Source organism: Phodopus roborovskii, unplaced genomic scaffold (genome assembly GCF_943737965.1).
Source record: "Phodopus roborovskii unplaced genomic scaffold, PHOROB, whole genome shotgun sequence".
Classification (NCBI taxonomy): Eukaryota; Metazoa; Chordata; class Mammalia; order Rodentia; family Cricetidae; genus Phodopus; species Phodopus roborovskii.
Genome location: NW_026126637.1, coordinates 902,727 through 919,159, shown reverse-complemented (window position 1 = coordinate 919,159; position 16,433 = coordinate 902,727). Strand labels below are relative to the sequence as shown.

Sequence of the window (16,433 nt, the reverse complement as noted above, 5' to 3'; positions counted from 1 at the left end):
CTCCCTCACAGTCTAAATATGTCATTTCCTCTGTCTTTCCTGAAAGCCCTTCCATGTTCCTGAATGTACTCACTGGACTCTGCTTTCTTAAGAAGAAACAGCCTGCCTCCATCTTAGGTTTAAAGTCCATCTTATAATAAAGACAAACTGGGTTCATTTCCATTTATGATTAAACTTGTCTCTCAAGGATTGGGCTTTGCTCTACCTGTAACCTTAACCACAAATGGTTTGTACTATCTGTTCCAGAAATGACAATCATGTCTTTGTTTCAAAAAATTAATAACCATCATACAACCATACCTTTATTTCACAAGGGTTGTTATGGCTAAGTTGCTGTTGTTATGACCACCTTGCAATCAAGTCTTTGTTTCAGGCCATTAGGACTAACTTGTTCTGCTTATGTAATCCTGCCTATTTTGCCCGCCAAATCCCTGATTTGGAAACTCCTGTCACTGAATTCCTCACATCCAAGGCTGAACTCTTTAACCCACCTTAGGGGTAGGCAGCCCATGTGCATGTATAAAAGAGCTAGCTTTAATTAATTTCTTGCTTTAATTAACTTTGCCATGAAGATTTCGGTAGGTGGTCCTTCTCCTCCCATCTTTGAACTAAATACTTACTCTTTTCTCTTATAAAATGTGTCTCTAGCACACATTCTAGCATCTTCTCATCCAGACTCCCAGTTTTACTATACTTATCATTTCATTAACACTTATACATTAATGTGTCTGTAATCTTTGGCTTTTAAAAAATTCTACTTACATTGTTTCTAACAGTTAAAAAATTGGCATGTAAGTAAATATATTAGAAAACAAAGTTATTTCTTTTTGTAGGCATATTTAATTAAGGTATAATATATATCTCAATTCACAAGTATTAATAACTTCTGAATCTGATGTTTTTTCCTCTTCTTTCGTCTACAAGACTTTTTTAAAAAATCAATTGTGCTTCCTAGTAACCACATAAGTCTCAAATAAAACAAAATTGAAATAATTGTCTTGCTGTTATTAGACTTGGGAGACACAAAATAGCTTCAAGTATGATTCTCACTATCCATTCTCAATAAGCCAAATTAAAAGTAGAAAGCAAAAAATAGATATTTATTCAATGTGGTTATGTTAGGAAGGGGCAAAGAGATCCATGAAACACTCCCAAGTCAGTGTTCAGAATCCTGAAGTGAAATAAAACTTTTCACAAGAAGGCCAAGGATGTGCACATTTAAGCAGTCCAGGCAAATGTGTAGTCCCATCCACCACTGACTCATTATCTGGGCTTCAATCTCATCCTATAAGGTGGTTTGACAAGTTGTTATAACTATGTAAAATCTCTATCAGGAATACAAGTTGACTCTCAGGCTGGCACAATTTCTTTCAAAGCATGACATTTCCAGAGAAATTCCTATTTCTTGGGGTTCATTGTTCAATAGTTTGATAGTCAAAGTAAAAAACACTAGTGTGTCTTTATAATATCTTCATTTCTCCAGGATTATGGCTATATTGTCACATAAGTAGAAACTATTAGAAACTCCTGTAAATAATTTATTAATTTATTTGTTATCAAGGACCATTTGTTGAGTGGAAATCATATTCCCTCACTCTATGTTATGTATTTATTCAAGTAACAATTGCTCATCTATTATCCTAGGGTGATTGAAAATTTTATTTGTTTTCTATAAAAATATAAACTACTACATGATATATAAAATTATTTCATATTTTCCTTTGATAATGGTTTATTGTGAAAGTTTATTTCAAACTTACTAAACAGTTACAAAAAAGAACAAATAATGCTAATTTATCTCATATGTGAATTGATCCTTAGTGTACATTTTTCTGAGAAAGTTTTGCTATTTCAAGTATTTATTGTTTATCAACTCAAAATCTATATACTATCTATATCTATTTATCTATATATCTATCTACACATTTATATGGATATATATATATTTATCTATATATCTATCATCTATTTGTCTATCTTTCTAATCTACTGTCCATCTATAAGTCATCTATCACTTTTTCTGGACCTTTGGGCCATTGATTGGACATGCAAGTATTTCCCTCCCACTAGATTTCTTGATGTTTCTAAGAGTAATACAATTATTTATATAAACTCTGTACAGTTCAAATGTTAACCCATTTAAAATGGGCAAAAATATCAGGGCATATTCAAATTTTTCCAATTCTCTGAACAGTTTGTGTTATTTTTGCAAGTGTATCTTCATCTGGACACCAGCTGGTAAAATATATTTACTGAATTCCTAAATTTTAATTGCTTAATAACTGACATGTTTGTAGAGTACAGACAAACTATTTTGTGTTCATTTGCATTTTTCTCATATTTCTTCATAACAAGAATCCAGTTGTGGATTCTGGACACTTCAATGGCATGATGTTTCAAAGTGTCACTTCAGCAGCTAGGCAGTACTAGTTTTATGTCATCACTAGTATGCTAAACGTATGTGGTTATGGAGGCATCAATGAGATTTATGTACTATAAAGTTTACTTTGTGATTAACAAGTAATTTATAAAGGGATAATCTAGAAAATGTAAGAAAATCTATTTCTCAACAAATATATCAACTACTTTTGCAGGTCATGTAACAGTCACTCATTTTATACTTTGTAGTTAGGCTTCTAGTGAATGAGATTCATTTGCTCAACTTACTGATTTTTCTTTTTGTTTCATAGCATATGCATTTGATGATGTTTTATACTCTTCAGTCAACAACTGTAATTATTCCCCTTAACACTCAAGTTTTCTTAGAAGTAAAGATAAAACAAGAGAATGTAAATTAGTATGGAAAACATCAATGCAAGTTCTGAAGGGTACTTCATTCTTCTGGGCTTTTCTAAGTGGCCTCACCTGGAAGTAGTTCTCTTTGTGGTGATCTTGATATTCTACTTAGTAACACTGACAGGAAACCTCTTCATTATCATCCTGGCACACTTAGACTCCCACCTGCATACACCCATGTACTTCTTCCTATCAAATCTTTCAGCCCTGGATATCTGCTACACCACTAGTTCTGTCCCTCAGCTACTATTTAATCTCTGGGGTCCAGAGAAGACAATATCTTATGCTGGTTGCATGTTCCAACTCTATTTTGTCCTTGCTTTGGGTACCACAGAGTGTGTTCTTTTGGTGGTCATGTCGTATGACCGATATGCAGCTGTGTGCAAACCCTTGCATTATTCTGTTCTCATGAATCCTCGTTTTTGTCACATACTAGCAGCAGCCTCCTGGGTATGTGGCTTTATGGATTCAGCACTTCATTCTCTCTTCACTTTCTGGGTACCTCTGTGTGGACATCACCAAGTGGATCACTTCTTTTGTGAAGTGCCAGCACTTCTCCAGTTATCCTGTGTTGATACTCGAGCTAATGAGATGACTCTCCTGGTTGCCAGCTCTATTTTTGTTCTCATCCCACTCATTCTCATTGTCACTTCCTATGGTGCTATTGCTCAAGCTGTCCTAAGGATGCATTCAAACACAGGATTTCAGAAAGTATTTGGTACATGTGGAGCCCATCTTATGGTTGTATGCCTCTTTTTCATACCAGCCATGTGCATTTATCTTCAGCCTCCAACAGAAAATTCTCAAGATCAAGCTAAGTTCATTGCCCTCTTCTATACTGTTGTCACACCTAGCCTGAACCCTCTCATTTATACTCTAAGAAACAAAGATGTCAGAGGGGCAGTAAGGAGGCTAATGGGTCAGTAGTACCTTGAGTATTAGTGACATTAGCAGTGTGATAGTACATCTCTTCCCCAAGGTAATACAGTCCCTCCATTGTCCAATCACCTTTCCACTCAAGCAGTGAGACTTGTTTATATGCTCTCTCAGACTCATACAGTATTACAATGGATATAGTATAAATAAACATTATCTTCCTAAGACAGTGTTTGTTGAACATAGCCTTATTAAAAATCAGATTTATAAAGCAGCAGTTTTATACTCAAATTATAACTGTAATGAATACAAATTTATTTAGTCTGATATGCAATTTGCTGTATTGGTTGAGAAAAGATCTGTTTTTAATTCCTAATGACTAAGACATTATAATTTAAAGTCTTCATAATGTAGTTTTTAATCTTTTACTTTCTGTAGAGAACATTTTTAGTGTTGTGCCCTTTGTTTAAGGAATATTAAATGTCTGATACATTTGTCCCCTTTATAAACAAATGTCAGAAGGAATTTTGTTCCACATTTTTTATATTATAGTATGAGAATTAATATAAATTCATAAATTACAATAAGGCTAACTCAAGTACATGCAGATTTACTTGTACATATGGTTTCCTGGGATGCAATGTCAAGCAGTATTATAGAAGGTTGATCATTGTACTATTAGCAATACATTATTTTCTAAAGATTATTTTCTTCAATTTAAAAATATATTTCTCTTCTGTTTTTGCTTTGTAAAATATATAGTCCTTTTTTATCTAAATAGATGTTTTCCATTGAGATATTACTTAATTATAACTTATATGATATTGAAAATCAGGCACATTTGTACAATACTCTCCTTAAACATATAGTCTTCTTGTAACCTAAAACAGTAATCAAAACACAAAGAAGAACACATAATTGATTTGTACTTTTCAAACCAGTGGCATGAATAATAAATTATAATTAAATAAATTATAAATTATTCCTTTGGTAACTAAAAAAATTAAAGAAAAGATTATGAGTGTGTTGTCTAGGTTCAAATTGTCTTTCAGTGACAAAATTTGGGTATGGGAAGCTGGTTCTGGGGGTTCATTGTTAATATTAACCTTGGAATCTCTGAGGTATCTGACTGAATAATCTAGGGCTACTTATTGAATTAAGGTATGCCTAACATACATGAGATAATTTTCAGAAATTTATCAGAAAGATAAAGTTTGAAATCAACCTTTCCCTAGGAAATAACAGAGCTTCTGTACAAAGAGATACCACCTTCTTTAGTCTGTGTGATTGTTTGAATAACAGTGGCCCTCAAAGGCTCATACATTTGAATGCTTGGTCTTAAGCACTGCTTAAGAAGGATTAGGGGATATGGGTTTGTTTAAATAGGTGTGGCCTTGTTGGAGGAAGTGTGTTACTAGGGGTAAGCTTTGAGGTTTCAAAAGCCTAAGCCAAGCTCAATGGCTTTATCATCCTTCTGCTTTTGGAGCTGGGTATAGAATTCTCAGCTCCTTCTCCAGCACCATGTCTACCTGAGTGCCACATACTCCCTAGTGTGATGAAATAAACTAAACTGCACACAATCCCCCAATTAAATGCTTTATTTTTGTGAGCTGTCATGGTCGTGATATTTCATTAAAACAATAGAAACCATAACTAAGACATGTTGGTACCAAAAACTGAAATATTCCTGTGACAGGCCTGATCATGTTGTTGGAGGAATATGGGAGACTTGGGAATTTTGGATTTAGAAAAGTGGTTGGATACTTTAATGGAGGCTTAATGGGCCATCTGAGGAGGGGTATGAAAGACAGTGCAGAGAGCAATTTGGACTGTGGGGGCCCAGCTCAAGACATTTCAGAGGGGAAGACTATTAGTAAGTGGCCTACTCGCTATCCTTTTGAGTTTGTTTTGGTGAAGAACGTAGCTGTTTTCTGCCCTTGCCCAAAAAAGTATACCTGAGGCTAAGTTGAAAAGTCTTAGATTAATGGCTTGGGCAGAGGAGATTTCAAGACAGCCTAGTATTGACTCTGTCATGTGGTTATTAGTGGTCACTCTTATGCACATATAAGGAAAAGGAGCAAACTGAGCAAGAAAAAAAGTGCAGAATGTATCCCTGGAAGTGTAATGGAGCTAAGTCCAGTGCTCAAGGAGGTAAAAAGCTCAAAGAAAAGCCAAATGTTAAATAGAATAAAGGGAGTGGTGACATCAGGGAAAGATTCCACCAAGCTATGTTTCTTATTTGTGAAAAGGTGTTAATGAAAATCTTAAGCAGTGACAGAAACCATTAACAGAAAGTTGACGAAGATGTAATTGAACCAGGAACTATTTCCAGCCTTGGCAGGCAGCAGAATTTAGCAACATAGACCAAATGGTTCTGGCTTTAGGGTTAAGGATACAAGAAAGGGGTTGTGGAATCTCCCTCCATGACTAAAGAAAATTACTGAGGTCAAGCATGTGTGACCCTGCCCAGGGGCTCAGAGAGGCCATTGCATGAAGCTATGAAGGTGAAGACTGGGTTATATTGGAAACCCCAAGATGTTGTAGATGCCAGAGCTATAGGATACCTGCTGAGGAAAGCTGTAGACTAGGTGTAGAGCCAGCCCAAGAAAGAAAAGAATGTTGTAGCAAAAAAAAAAAAAAAAAAAAAAAAAAAAACAAAAAACAAAAAACAAAACAAAAAAAAAAAAAAAACATGAGAGTAGTTTATGATGAGTGCTTTGACAGCATATATGGAGATGCGGAATTTGGAATGTGCCCTGTTGGCTTTAGGTCTTTCTCTGGTCCAATATTTCCTCATTGTGTTCATTTACCTCCCTTTTAAAATGATAATGTATATTCTGTGCCATTTTATGTTGGAACTATGCAGTCTGCTTTTTTGATTCTCTTCCTGTTGCCTGAAGATCTGGATGTAGCACATCATGTCTGCCTGTGTGCTGTCACGCTCCCAGCCCTGATTATAATGAACTAAGCCTTGGGGAAGGAGCATACCATTTCCCTGTTACTGTGAGTTATGCAGTGTCTGTCTCACATTGAAGAAGGGGAAATTTAGACTGTTCCTTTGATATGGAGGCTGAGCTCACACCCAAAAAACAAAGAATTTTAAAAGGCTTCAAAAAATTTGAAAAAAATAAAATATATGTCCAAGGACCCTACAACTCAGAAGCTAAGAACTGATCTCCTGAACATTATCCAAGAAAAGAACTTGGCACACTCTATTATCCAGAACTTTTCCTATGAGACCTTTCCAGCAGAAGATGTTGAGCTTCCTGAAAAGCCACCTGAATGACAAGGAGTCCTACCTCCTCAAGATGGCCAAACAGGCTTTGAAATCTGAATCTTCTGCTTTAAGTACAGCGAAGGAAGAAAAGAAGCCAGTGGAGAAACCATCTAGAGATCCTTCAAGAGTATCCAACAAGTGGAACAGCCCTAATGGGCTTGAAGGAAATAAAGTTTGGATGGAAGAGGACCAGCTGTTTAAAGTTCAGTCACCACCAAAAGAAGTCAGCCAGTTTAACAGGAAAACAGAAGTCGACCATAGAAGAAAGCGAGTGGGTGAAGGCTGGAGCTGGAGTGCAGAAATATGGGGAAGGAAACTGGGTTATCATTTCTAAAAGTTACCCCTTTATTAACTGAACAGCTGTGATGATTAAAGACCACCGGTGGACCAAAAAAACAAACAAACAAACAAACAAACAAAATACTTGGCATGAACTGAAAAAGGCTCTCATTTCCACAGGATTCACAAGAACATGGTCTGAACAATAGTCACTGATGCTCTGATGTCTTTCAGAATCTAGATTGAGATGAGAATGTGGGTGACCTCTTTCTGTCCAGGGAGGGTCCTTGTATACTCCTATACAAGGTGATGGAGCTGAGAAGCAAAGCCAAGTCTACCCTGTGTTTGCAGCAGAGGAGACAGGCACACAGCTCGTACAGTAAAAGACTATCATTAGAGTTTTTCTTTAGTGGTTTGCTTCAATTTGATCCCCAGCAATCCATAGAACCATCTCCTAAGAAATGATGGAATCCATTAGGAGTACTTATGACACCAAGACCTATTAAAACCAGCAATGTGAGCATTATCTGGAGTGTACTTAATCCTCATTGAAGTTTCAGCCTCCTAACTCAAGAACAAATGATCTCTGTGTGTTGAGCCCAGATGAAAGATTGTCAATCCTTGTGGAATTTGATTCCTTTGAAAAACTGTTTAGCCACTTGCATAATCAACCCTGGACCTAACTGCCTTGGCATTTGCTGTTAATGTATGCTGGACTATGTGGCAGGTTTATCCTCTACACTTCTCATGTAGTTGAACAAGTGTGGATTTTTTGTTGTTGTTGTTGTTGTTTTGTAAAATGGTGATTGTAGATAAGCTTAGCTCCCCATCCCATGTCCACCCCTTCTCAGCCTTTCCTTATGCTGGACTTTAAAGCTTAAAAGCAATCCTGGTTGAATACCTTACCTAACTCATCCTCTGTGAGATGGTTGCTCCCACACTTCCCTTGTTGTGCTATATTTGTGTCTTGTTCAGGAATCCAACATGCCCTTCTCGTTTTGTACAGTGTTGTGCTTGCTTTCTCTCAGACACCCTTAAAAACAAATGAAATAAATCTAAGGATATATATATATATATATATATATATATATATATATATATATGTTAAATGCAATGACTCTGATGCTTGAACTGTCACAGGTTTGTTACCTACGGGGTTTTTCATGGGGATACCCTGAAACAAGCATGTTAGCTTCTAGGGCTATATAGACTATGTATTTAAATTTAATGTGTGAGTGACATATAGACCTATGGAAATCAGGATACGCCAAGGGTTATAAACAAAACTGACAGTATAAATAATAATGAGATTAGTGAAGTGGGAAGTTTCTTGGAAACATTTTATTTGTAGTGGATGACTTCATATTTCCTAAACAAATATGTTTAATGTGTTTGAGCAACACTGATACTTCAATTCAAGTTAAGGCTAGGGGCTCAGTGCTAGAGTACTTATGAAGGGGTTAATGAGCTAAAAGCCCCAGGTGGCCTGAGAAGCTCTGGACAGGAAAGTTGGCTTCACTATCACCTGTGGGATATTAGGTTCTGGATACTTCTGATAAGAGGATCAGCATACCTCTTTGAATGGTATCTACCACTCTGAGACTGCAGAGAAACTGACCTGCATCTCGAAAATTCTCCTTGTCAGTCCTATAAGAATGTGAAGAACCCCACACCACGTGCACAAAATCAATATCTAACAATTTGCCTAGCATGAGATAGATTGAGGAAAGTGAGAGGGGTAAGAGACAGAAGGAGAGGGAGGAGAGAAAGAGAGGAAGAGTGAGAGGGAAAGAACACCATTGCTTACTCTCATGATATTTGTTCCACTATTGCACAAATATATCTACCTGTCTTGCTAGGCAGGTAGATATTGTAGCTCACAAGAGTCACAGCCGGACATGATTGGTGATGACTTCTTCCACACAATGAAGAGATGAAGCTTCCAGATCAATACTGGTTTTATTTCTCCATGTTCTATGATTCAAGTATGTGATGCCATCAGCAGTATGCTGTTACCATCAAGATCTGGAGGGTAAAAAAGAGCAATGACAATGGACTGTAATATTTGAGGGTTTGTGGGACCTGATTTGCCAAGAACTCCAATAGAGGTAATCCATTCCTGACATTGGCCTTTTTGTTAGTCTGTGGTATCTTACTAGGGCATTGTTGCCCCATTATAGGATAATTACCTTAAAACACACACACACACACACAGAGAGAGAGAGAGAGAGAGAGAGAGAGAGAGAGAGACAGACAGACACACACATACACACAGACACACAGAGACACACACGCCAGAGGAATTATGAATATATTTAGAAAATTTCATGTGACCTTTTGAGCTCGTTAGTATTAATTATTCTTCCTCACATTCCTTCTATCTTGATCCCTACATTTGACCTTTTCTGTTTCATTGTTTCACTTTCCTCCCTTGTATCACTGCATTTTCTCCTTTTTTCCTTAAAAAATTGATCATAAAACTAAACTGGGAGTTATCAAAAGATGAAATATGAATGGCTGAGAAGTATTTTTAAATTCTTCAATGAATCCCAGAATGCTCACTATCAGGAAACTTGTAGCCACTACATGTAGCACAGATCCAGTTTAATCCAAGTCCTACATCTGCTTGCCACAGACATCAACCTCCTCTTGATCCATCTCACCTCCCTGGGACTCTTCAGATCACCATAGGACATTCTCACCATCACAAGTGACCCAGAGGTTCAGAACCCTGCCAGCTGTCTGATTTGGAGCCTCCAGTTGCTTTATCTTGCCTTGAGACTCAAGCTCAAGACAGATTTAAAAAAAAATCAAAAAATGGAGGGGGAGTGAGAGTGAAGTCCCACCTCTAGTTAAGGAGCTATTGGCGACTGATAACTGCTGGGAGGAGGACAGTCCATTTTCTTTAAGAGTGCAGCCGCTGATGGATTGACCACGATGTGGTAAAGACCATATGTTCTGCAGTACTTGTGTATCACAAACTGTAATTGATAGGTTTTTACAAAACAAGACAGATTGTTGGGTAGGCAGGGAAGAAGGAGACATGGTAGGGGGGTAAATATGATCCAAATACATTGTATAAAATTCTCAAAGAAACTGTTTTTAATGTTAAGCATACTGAGCCATCAAGGAAATGTAAATTAAAATGACTTAGAGACTTTTCTTAATTACCCCAGTTAAAACTGTTAAGGTAAAAATATGATGACAAATATTGCATAGGTATGGGGGAAGGAGAACATTTATTCACTGTTGGTGATAGTGCAAACTGATGCAGCTACTATGGAAATTACTGTAGACAATCCTCAAAAGTTTATATACATGATCCGGGAATATACTCCTCCATGTTCATTGGTGTTATATTCAGAATAGCCAGGAAATGGAAGCATCCTAGATGACCATCAAGGGATTGGTGGATGAATAATAAAAATATTGTACATGAAAACAATGAAATAGTATTCAGCTGTTAAGAAGAATATTGTTTTCTTAATTTCACAGATAAAAGGGTGGAGTTGAAAACAACCATTCTGAGTGATGTAAAAGACACTCAGAAAGAAAAATGTCAAACATTTCCTCTTATTCATGGTTGTTAAATTTGAGTCTTTAGAATATGAATATCTCATCTGGAAAGCTCTCATACGTCTGAGTTTATATTTCTAACGAATCAATTAAATCAGTTACCAACCAGTCTACTTTGTCTCCAGGCCTATTTGCCCTGCTAATCCTAGAATGGAAATGACCTAGAAGATAGAAAGTTTGCTTTCATTCTCCTTTCAATGAATACAAGAAATACTGTGCTGCTTGATTTGTTCCTCATTTTGCATTTATATCACTTACACAAAAACTTTCTATTAAACTACCTTGTCCTGTTTGTAATTGACTCTTCTTTGTAAAGTTTGACAGAGTTATACAGTAGGTTTCAAAACAGTTTTCCTTATTGTTGATCTATTATCACTACTTTATGCTAAATACAGTAAGAATACTAAACTTAAAACCGTCTTAAATATCTTTGAATCTTTATGTACTGTGGAAACCTTATGATTCAAAACATGTAATACAGCACCATCTCCCCTCATTTAAATTTTCTCACTTATGGTATGGTCAACATAATTACATGAATTTTGGATGACTATATTTACATATGTGTGTATCATAAAATAATTTATTCCTGACAGTCATTATATCCACTATCACACATAAATTATTGCACCAAGAACATTTAAGATCTATTCTCTTACAGGTTTTCAAGTACAGACTACACTAGTACTAATTATAGTAAACATGCTGTACAATAGGTCTCAAGCTTACTTTTCCAGTGGATTTAAATTTTGCAACATTTTACTAAAATATCTCCATTTTTTAATAGATCTCCTCCTGAGCCCACTTTTCCTTCTGACTAGTCCTTTAACCGTAGCAGTGTGGCTACCTAACAAAAACTTCACAAGAAATGAGGATTAAAGAGATGAAGTAGCAGTTAAAATCACTTGTGGCTATTCCAGGGGACCCAAGTTCAGTTTCCAGCATCCAACTGTTTATGCTCACAACAGTTTGTTGCAACAGGTCCAATCTGACACTTCCTGCATTTTCTCTAGTGTTTAGCTCTTTATTATACACTATGTTTAATTATCCATAAACTAATCCAATATCACACAAGTATATAATCCATCAATTTGTTATATTTATGTTTAACTAATTTCTTAATAAAATTTAGTTTCTTGGTGTTATTCCTAGAATTGCTTTAGCTATTTAAAATCTTAGTCATGTAGATTTGAAATTCTTAAATTAAAAATACATATCTATAAAACTAATATTGTGGATAAAATAAAAAGAGTCCTATTACAACCCCAAATCCAAATTATAAATTACTTTTTTGTGGTTTTAAAAGACATTTCATCTTGCCACAAATATATGCACAGAAATGGTTCCAGGCTGTCATTACATATTACTTTCTTGTTATTTCATTAATACAGTATTCAAAAGAAATGTTAAAAAAAAAACTAATGTGTTTTCTTTTTTTTCCTATTCTTTTTGGTGTTTAATGATAAATCTCCCAATTCCTCACATAGAATGAATGTGTATTGATCTTTAAGAAAAGTTAACTTACTGCATTTTGTAAGCATCCACATAAACAAAGTCTATGAACTTCCAAGATAGTTCATTAAGGGCAATTTCTGATTCACACTGTATAGCAAGCCTTCCCATAAGAAACTGAGAAAACTTAACCAGAGTAAAGATTTATTTCACAAATGACAAAATATAAATCTATTGATGAATGGTTATTATGTGGTTTTCATGACAATTAGTTTTAAACAATGTAATTATGTTTGTTTTAGCAATTAATAAAGTAACTACTTCTGTATGTTAATCTCAATACAAGTATTGTAACATAATTTCTAATCAGAGCACTCATCCATATTGGTTGGTACTACCCAAGACTAAGCAATGAAGTATTGCCTAACAAGATTATAATGAACACAAGTAAAAAGACACGTTTTGCAAGAACACAACACTCACAAAAGATGAGCTTTGTACAGTGAATGAGTTATAGAAAAAGTCTCTAATGTGTAACAATTTTGAATGTCCATAAGCTTTCACTTTGAACTAAACATGTTTCTGGATAGGTTACCTAATGCCCCCTTTACATCCTTATTCCTTAGGGTATAGATGAAGGGGTTCAGAGTAGGTGTCACGACTCCATAGAAGAGAGCCATAAACTTGGGTTGGTCTTTTGTAATAGAGGAGGGGGGCTGAAGATACATGCTAATGGCTGGGCCATAGAATAAGAGAACCACTATGAGATGAGAGGAACATGTCCCAAAGGCCTTTTTCCTTCCCTCTGAAGATTTGATTTTAAGAACAGCATGTCCAATACTAGCATAGGAGGCAAGAATTAAACACAGAGGAACAGCTAATATGAAAGTGCATACGATGGAGAGAGCAAGCTCATTACTCTCTTTTTCCCCACAGGCAGTTTTTATCAGAACTGGAATCTCACACAATAAGTGATCCAGTTTATTGTTGCCACACAGTGGCAATTGCAGTGTCACAGTGACCTCTGAGATAGAGAAGCAAATTCCTGTCAGCCACACAGTGGACACCAACAGGAGGCAGGTACGCTGACTCATGATAAGGGTGTAGTGCAGAGGTCTGCAGATGGCAACATATCGGTCAAAGGACATAAGAGCCAGGAGCAAACACTCTGTGCCCCCCATTGTGTGGAAAACATAAAGCTGAACTACACACCTTGTGTAGCTGATGGTCTTCGTGGAATCCCCTAGGTCAGTTAACATCTGAGGCACAATGCTTGTGGTGTAGCACATGTCTAGAAAGGAGAGGTTGGTGAGGAAGAAATACATGGGACTGTGGAGACGGGGATCTATTATGAACACCAGAATGATGGCAATGTTTCCCATCATGGCCAGCGGATATGTTATCAGAAGAATAATGAAAAGAGGGAGTTCCAGCCAAGGACGATCGGCAAAGCCAAGTAGAATGAACTCTTCTGGGTGACTTTTATTGGTTATTGTCATTCTTTGCAATCTGATTGACCTATAGTAAAGAAGTATCAAGCAAGTTAGTATTATAGGAATAGCAAAGACTCATGATTCATTGCTTGTGACTACAGAAGACAGGGTTAGCATTCTGTGATTGAAATAACATGGAGGGTGCTTAGTAGGTAACTCAGTCAGTATACAGCTTACAGAGGCCAGAAGAGGGCAAAGGAGTCCTGGACCTGGAATTAATGATTACTGTGAGCCTCCTTATGAACGCCAGAAATAGAACCCAGGTCCTCTAGAAAAGCAGTCAATAGTCTCAACTGCTGAGCCATGAATCCAGTCTCTCCAAGAATTTCTTAATGAGCTCCTTGTCATAACAAGCTTTTCTCACTCTTAAAATCCTTTAGCACCTGTTCCCAAATACAATAGCACAGAGGGTCTTATTTGCTAACTGTAAGATAGATTTAAATGTTTGTCCTGTTAGCTTCCTAACAGGAACATATTTATCAGTTATGATTGTAAAGTAAGTATTTACAAGAATGTAACCTATGCACATTACTGATGCTGTTTACTTAACATTGCTGTGATAGTTTCAAACATGGGTGAACCATTAGTTTTTTTTTAATTGAACAAATGTTTATTAAGCACCTATTGTATACCCAGAATTGTGCTAGGTACCCTCCTGCATCTGTTCCCACAGTGTAAGCATATGCTCATAAATAAAAACCATACAAAAACCAACCAACAACGACAAAAAGAAAGAAAAGAGAAGAAAGGAAGGAAAGGAAGAAGGGAGGGAGGGAGGGAACATTGTCACAACCACACAAATCAGGGAAGGATGGGGGCACAGTGGGTACAAGTGATTTCCTATCTGTAGGCACACCCCGGAAACTTCTGGATTTCCTTCCTCTGGATAAGTCTCCACTAAATGGTTCCTTTCTTTCAACTAGGTATGTTTGACCTACAGCCTGAGGGCCATATGCAGCCAAGGATAACTATGAACATGCTCCAACACAAAATAGTAAATTTACTTATAACACTGTAAGTCTTTTTTGACAATTATTGGGGGGGTAAGTCAATTATGTCATACTTGAGTGTGAATTTTGTAGATGATGGTATTGTGTCACAACATCAAACGGTCGCATACATTTGCTAAAGCATCAAAATGTACACTGGGAAAAGATGATCCCCCCATGTGCCTGTGCCTAGAATCTGCCGGAGAATCATACACCCTGAGTGTTACTCAATAGAAGGTGCCCAGTGGCCTGTTGTAAAGTATATTGATATTTGGAAAATACTCCACCCCCACCACTCCCACCACCACCCCAGTTCACAGGGTTGCAACAGTTCTTAAAAAAGATATAAACATCTCTGCCCTGACTGTAAATGGCTAAGGTAGACCAAGTTCTGGATTCCTGAGTCAGAAGCTCCCGGTTGTCCACAACCTCACAAGGCCAGAAAAGCGTGCGATTTTCTATTCTGGAGGAGTGGACAGCACAACCGGTCTGGAGACAGACAGAATGCACCCACATTTACAGAGGCAACACAAATGGAGAATGACCTATGCCTACTTCATCACACACACACACACACACACACACACACACACACACACACACACACACACACACACCATGACCTAGGTAGGCTCCCTCCACCCAGCCTAGTTATCTGTGCCTAACTGGGGAGTTCTCCCAGGAAGTCATCGATCTTTCCATCCAGCACCTCCCCCTTCAGGTGGCGCTGCCAGTATTTACACTTGCCGCACTCAGTCTTCCAAGTTTTGGCGGCCTCTAATTTCCTCAGAGATATTCACTTTGTTTTCGGAGATCTTTAAAATCCATCTCCTTTTCTCGGAGCTCTGACTTCAGTGCCTCAATCCTGCTCTTCAGCTGGGAGTTACTCTCTTTCTCCCTGTTTATCTCGTTGTACCTGCGGAGCCGGTCATTCTCATCTTGGCAAATGGAGAACTGCTTCTTCCACTGCTCCACGCTGGCCACCGACTCACGGTCAGCCAGGAGTTGCTCTCCTGCAAGGTCTGCAGCTCAGTCTCCCGCTTCTTCATATTGGCCACACTCAGTTTGTCAGTCTCAGACTTAAATGTGTGTCAACTGGACTCCCGTGTGAGGCCTTCTCATCATCCGTTCCATTGACGCTGGATGCTTGGGAATGATTATTTGAGGTCTCGATTTTCTCCTGGGACTTGTCTCTGGCTAGCCTGGCAGCTTCTTTTATCTCCTGGAATTTCTCTGCAAACTTTGTAAACTGCTGCTTCCAAGAAAACCCCAAGCCAGACACTGTGTTGACTCTGCTGTCAGCCCACTGGCTAAATTCGAAAGCTGTTCCTAGTGTCATCGTAGAAGTAGGAAACCGTGACAGCCTGCTTGCTCACAGGCACCCAGTTCTTGGTGCTGGAGTCAATCTGGAAGACGTGCTCGCTAGTGGTGAAGATGAGCTGTTCTCCCATCTCCTGCGTTGCTCCTGCGGCGGCTCTGACCAGGCCCGCTCAGCAGCTGCTCCCCGCGTGGCACATGCGGAGGAGGCCTGAGTGCGCCCGGCTCAGCCCCGGAGCGCTCCATTCCGCCCGCTGCGCGGCTCCTTTGCTGGTGTCGCGGCCGCTGCCAGCTGCAGCGGGCGGGAGGGCGGGCGCCGGGCGGCTGGTGGCTGGGTGGCCGCGATCGGGCGGAGCCGCTGGTGCCTCCCGCCCGCCC

The 16,433-nt window shown here is 38.1% G+C and overlaps 2 protein-coding genes and 1 pseudogene across 2 annotated transcripts; 1 reads left to right on the top strand and 2 right to left on the bottom strand.

The window, feature by feature from the left end:
- Positions 1 to 2,799: 2,799 nt before the first annotated feature.
- On the top strand, positions 2,800 to 3,723 carry LOC127239077 (olfactory receptor 2J3). The gene has a single exon (XM_051207867.1). The coding sequence runs from the start codon at positions 2,800 to 2,802 to the stop codon at positions 3,721 to 3,723; it is 924 nt and encodes a 307-aa protein (XP_051063824.1).
- A 9,093-nt stretch (positions 3,724 to 12,816) lies between these two features.
- LOC127239076 (olfactory receptor 2B11) lies at positions 12,817 to 13,755 on the bottom strand. The gene has a single exon (XM_051207866.1). The coding sequence runs from the start codon at positions 13,753 to 13,755 to the stop codon at positions 12,817 to 12,819; it is 939 nt and encodes a 312-aa protein (XP_051063823.1).
- Positions 13,756 to 15,524: 1,769 nt separating this feature from the next.
- On the bottom strand, positions 15,525 to 16,189 carry LOC127239110 (homer protein homolog 2-like; annotated as a pseudogene).
- Positions 16,190 to 16,433: the final 244 nt, after the last annotated feature.

Coding starts and splice junctions, on each gene's coding strand:
- LOC127239077 (XM_051207867.1), top strand. CDS start 2,800: ATGGAAAACATCAATGCAAGTTCTGAAGGGTACTTCATTCTTCTGGGC.
- LOC127239076 (XM_051207866.1), bottom strand. CDS start 13,755: ATGACAATAACCAATAAAAGTCACCCAGAAGAGTTCATTCTACTTGGC.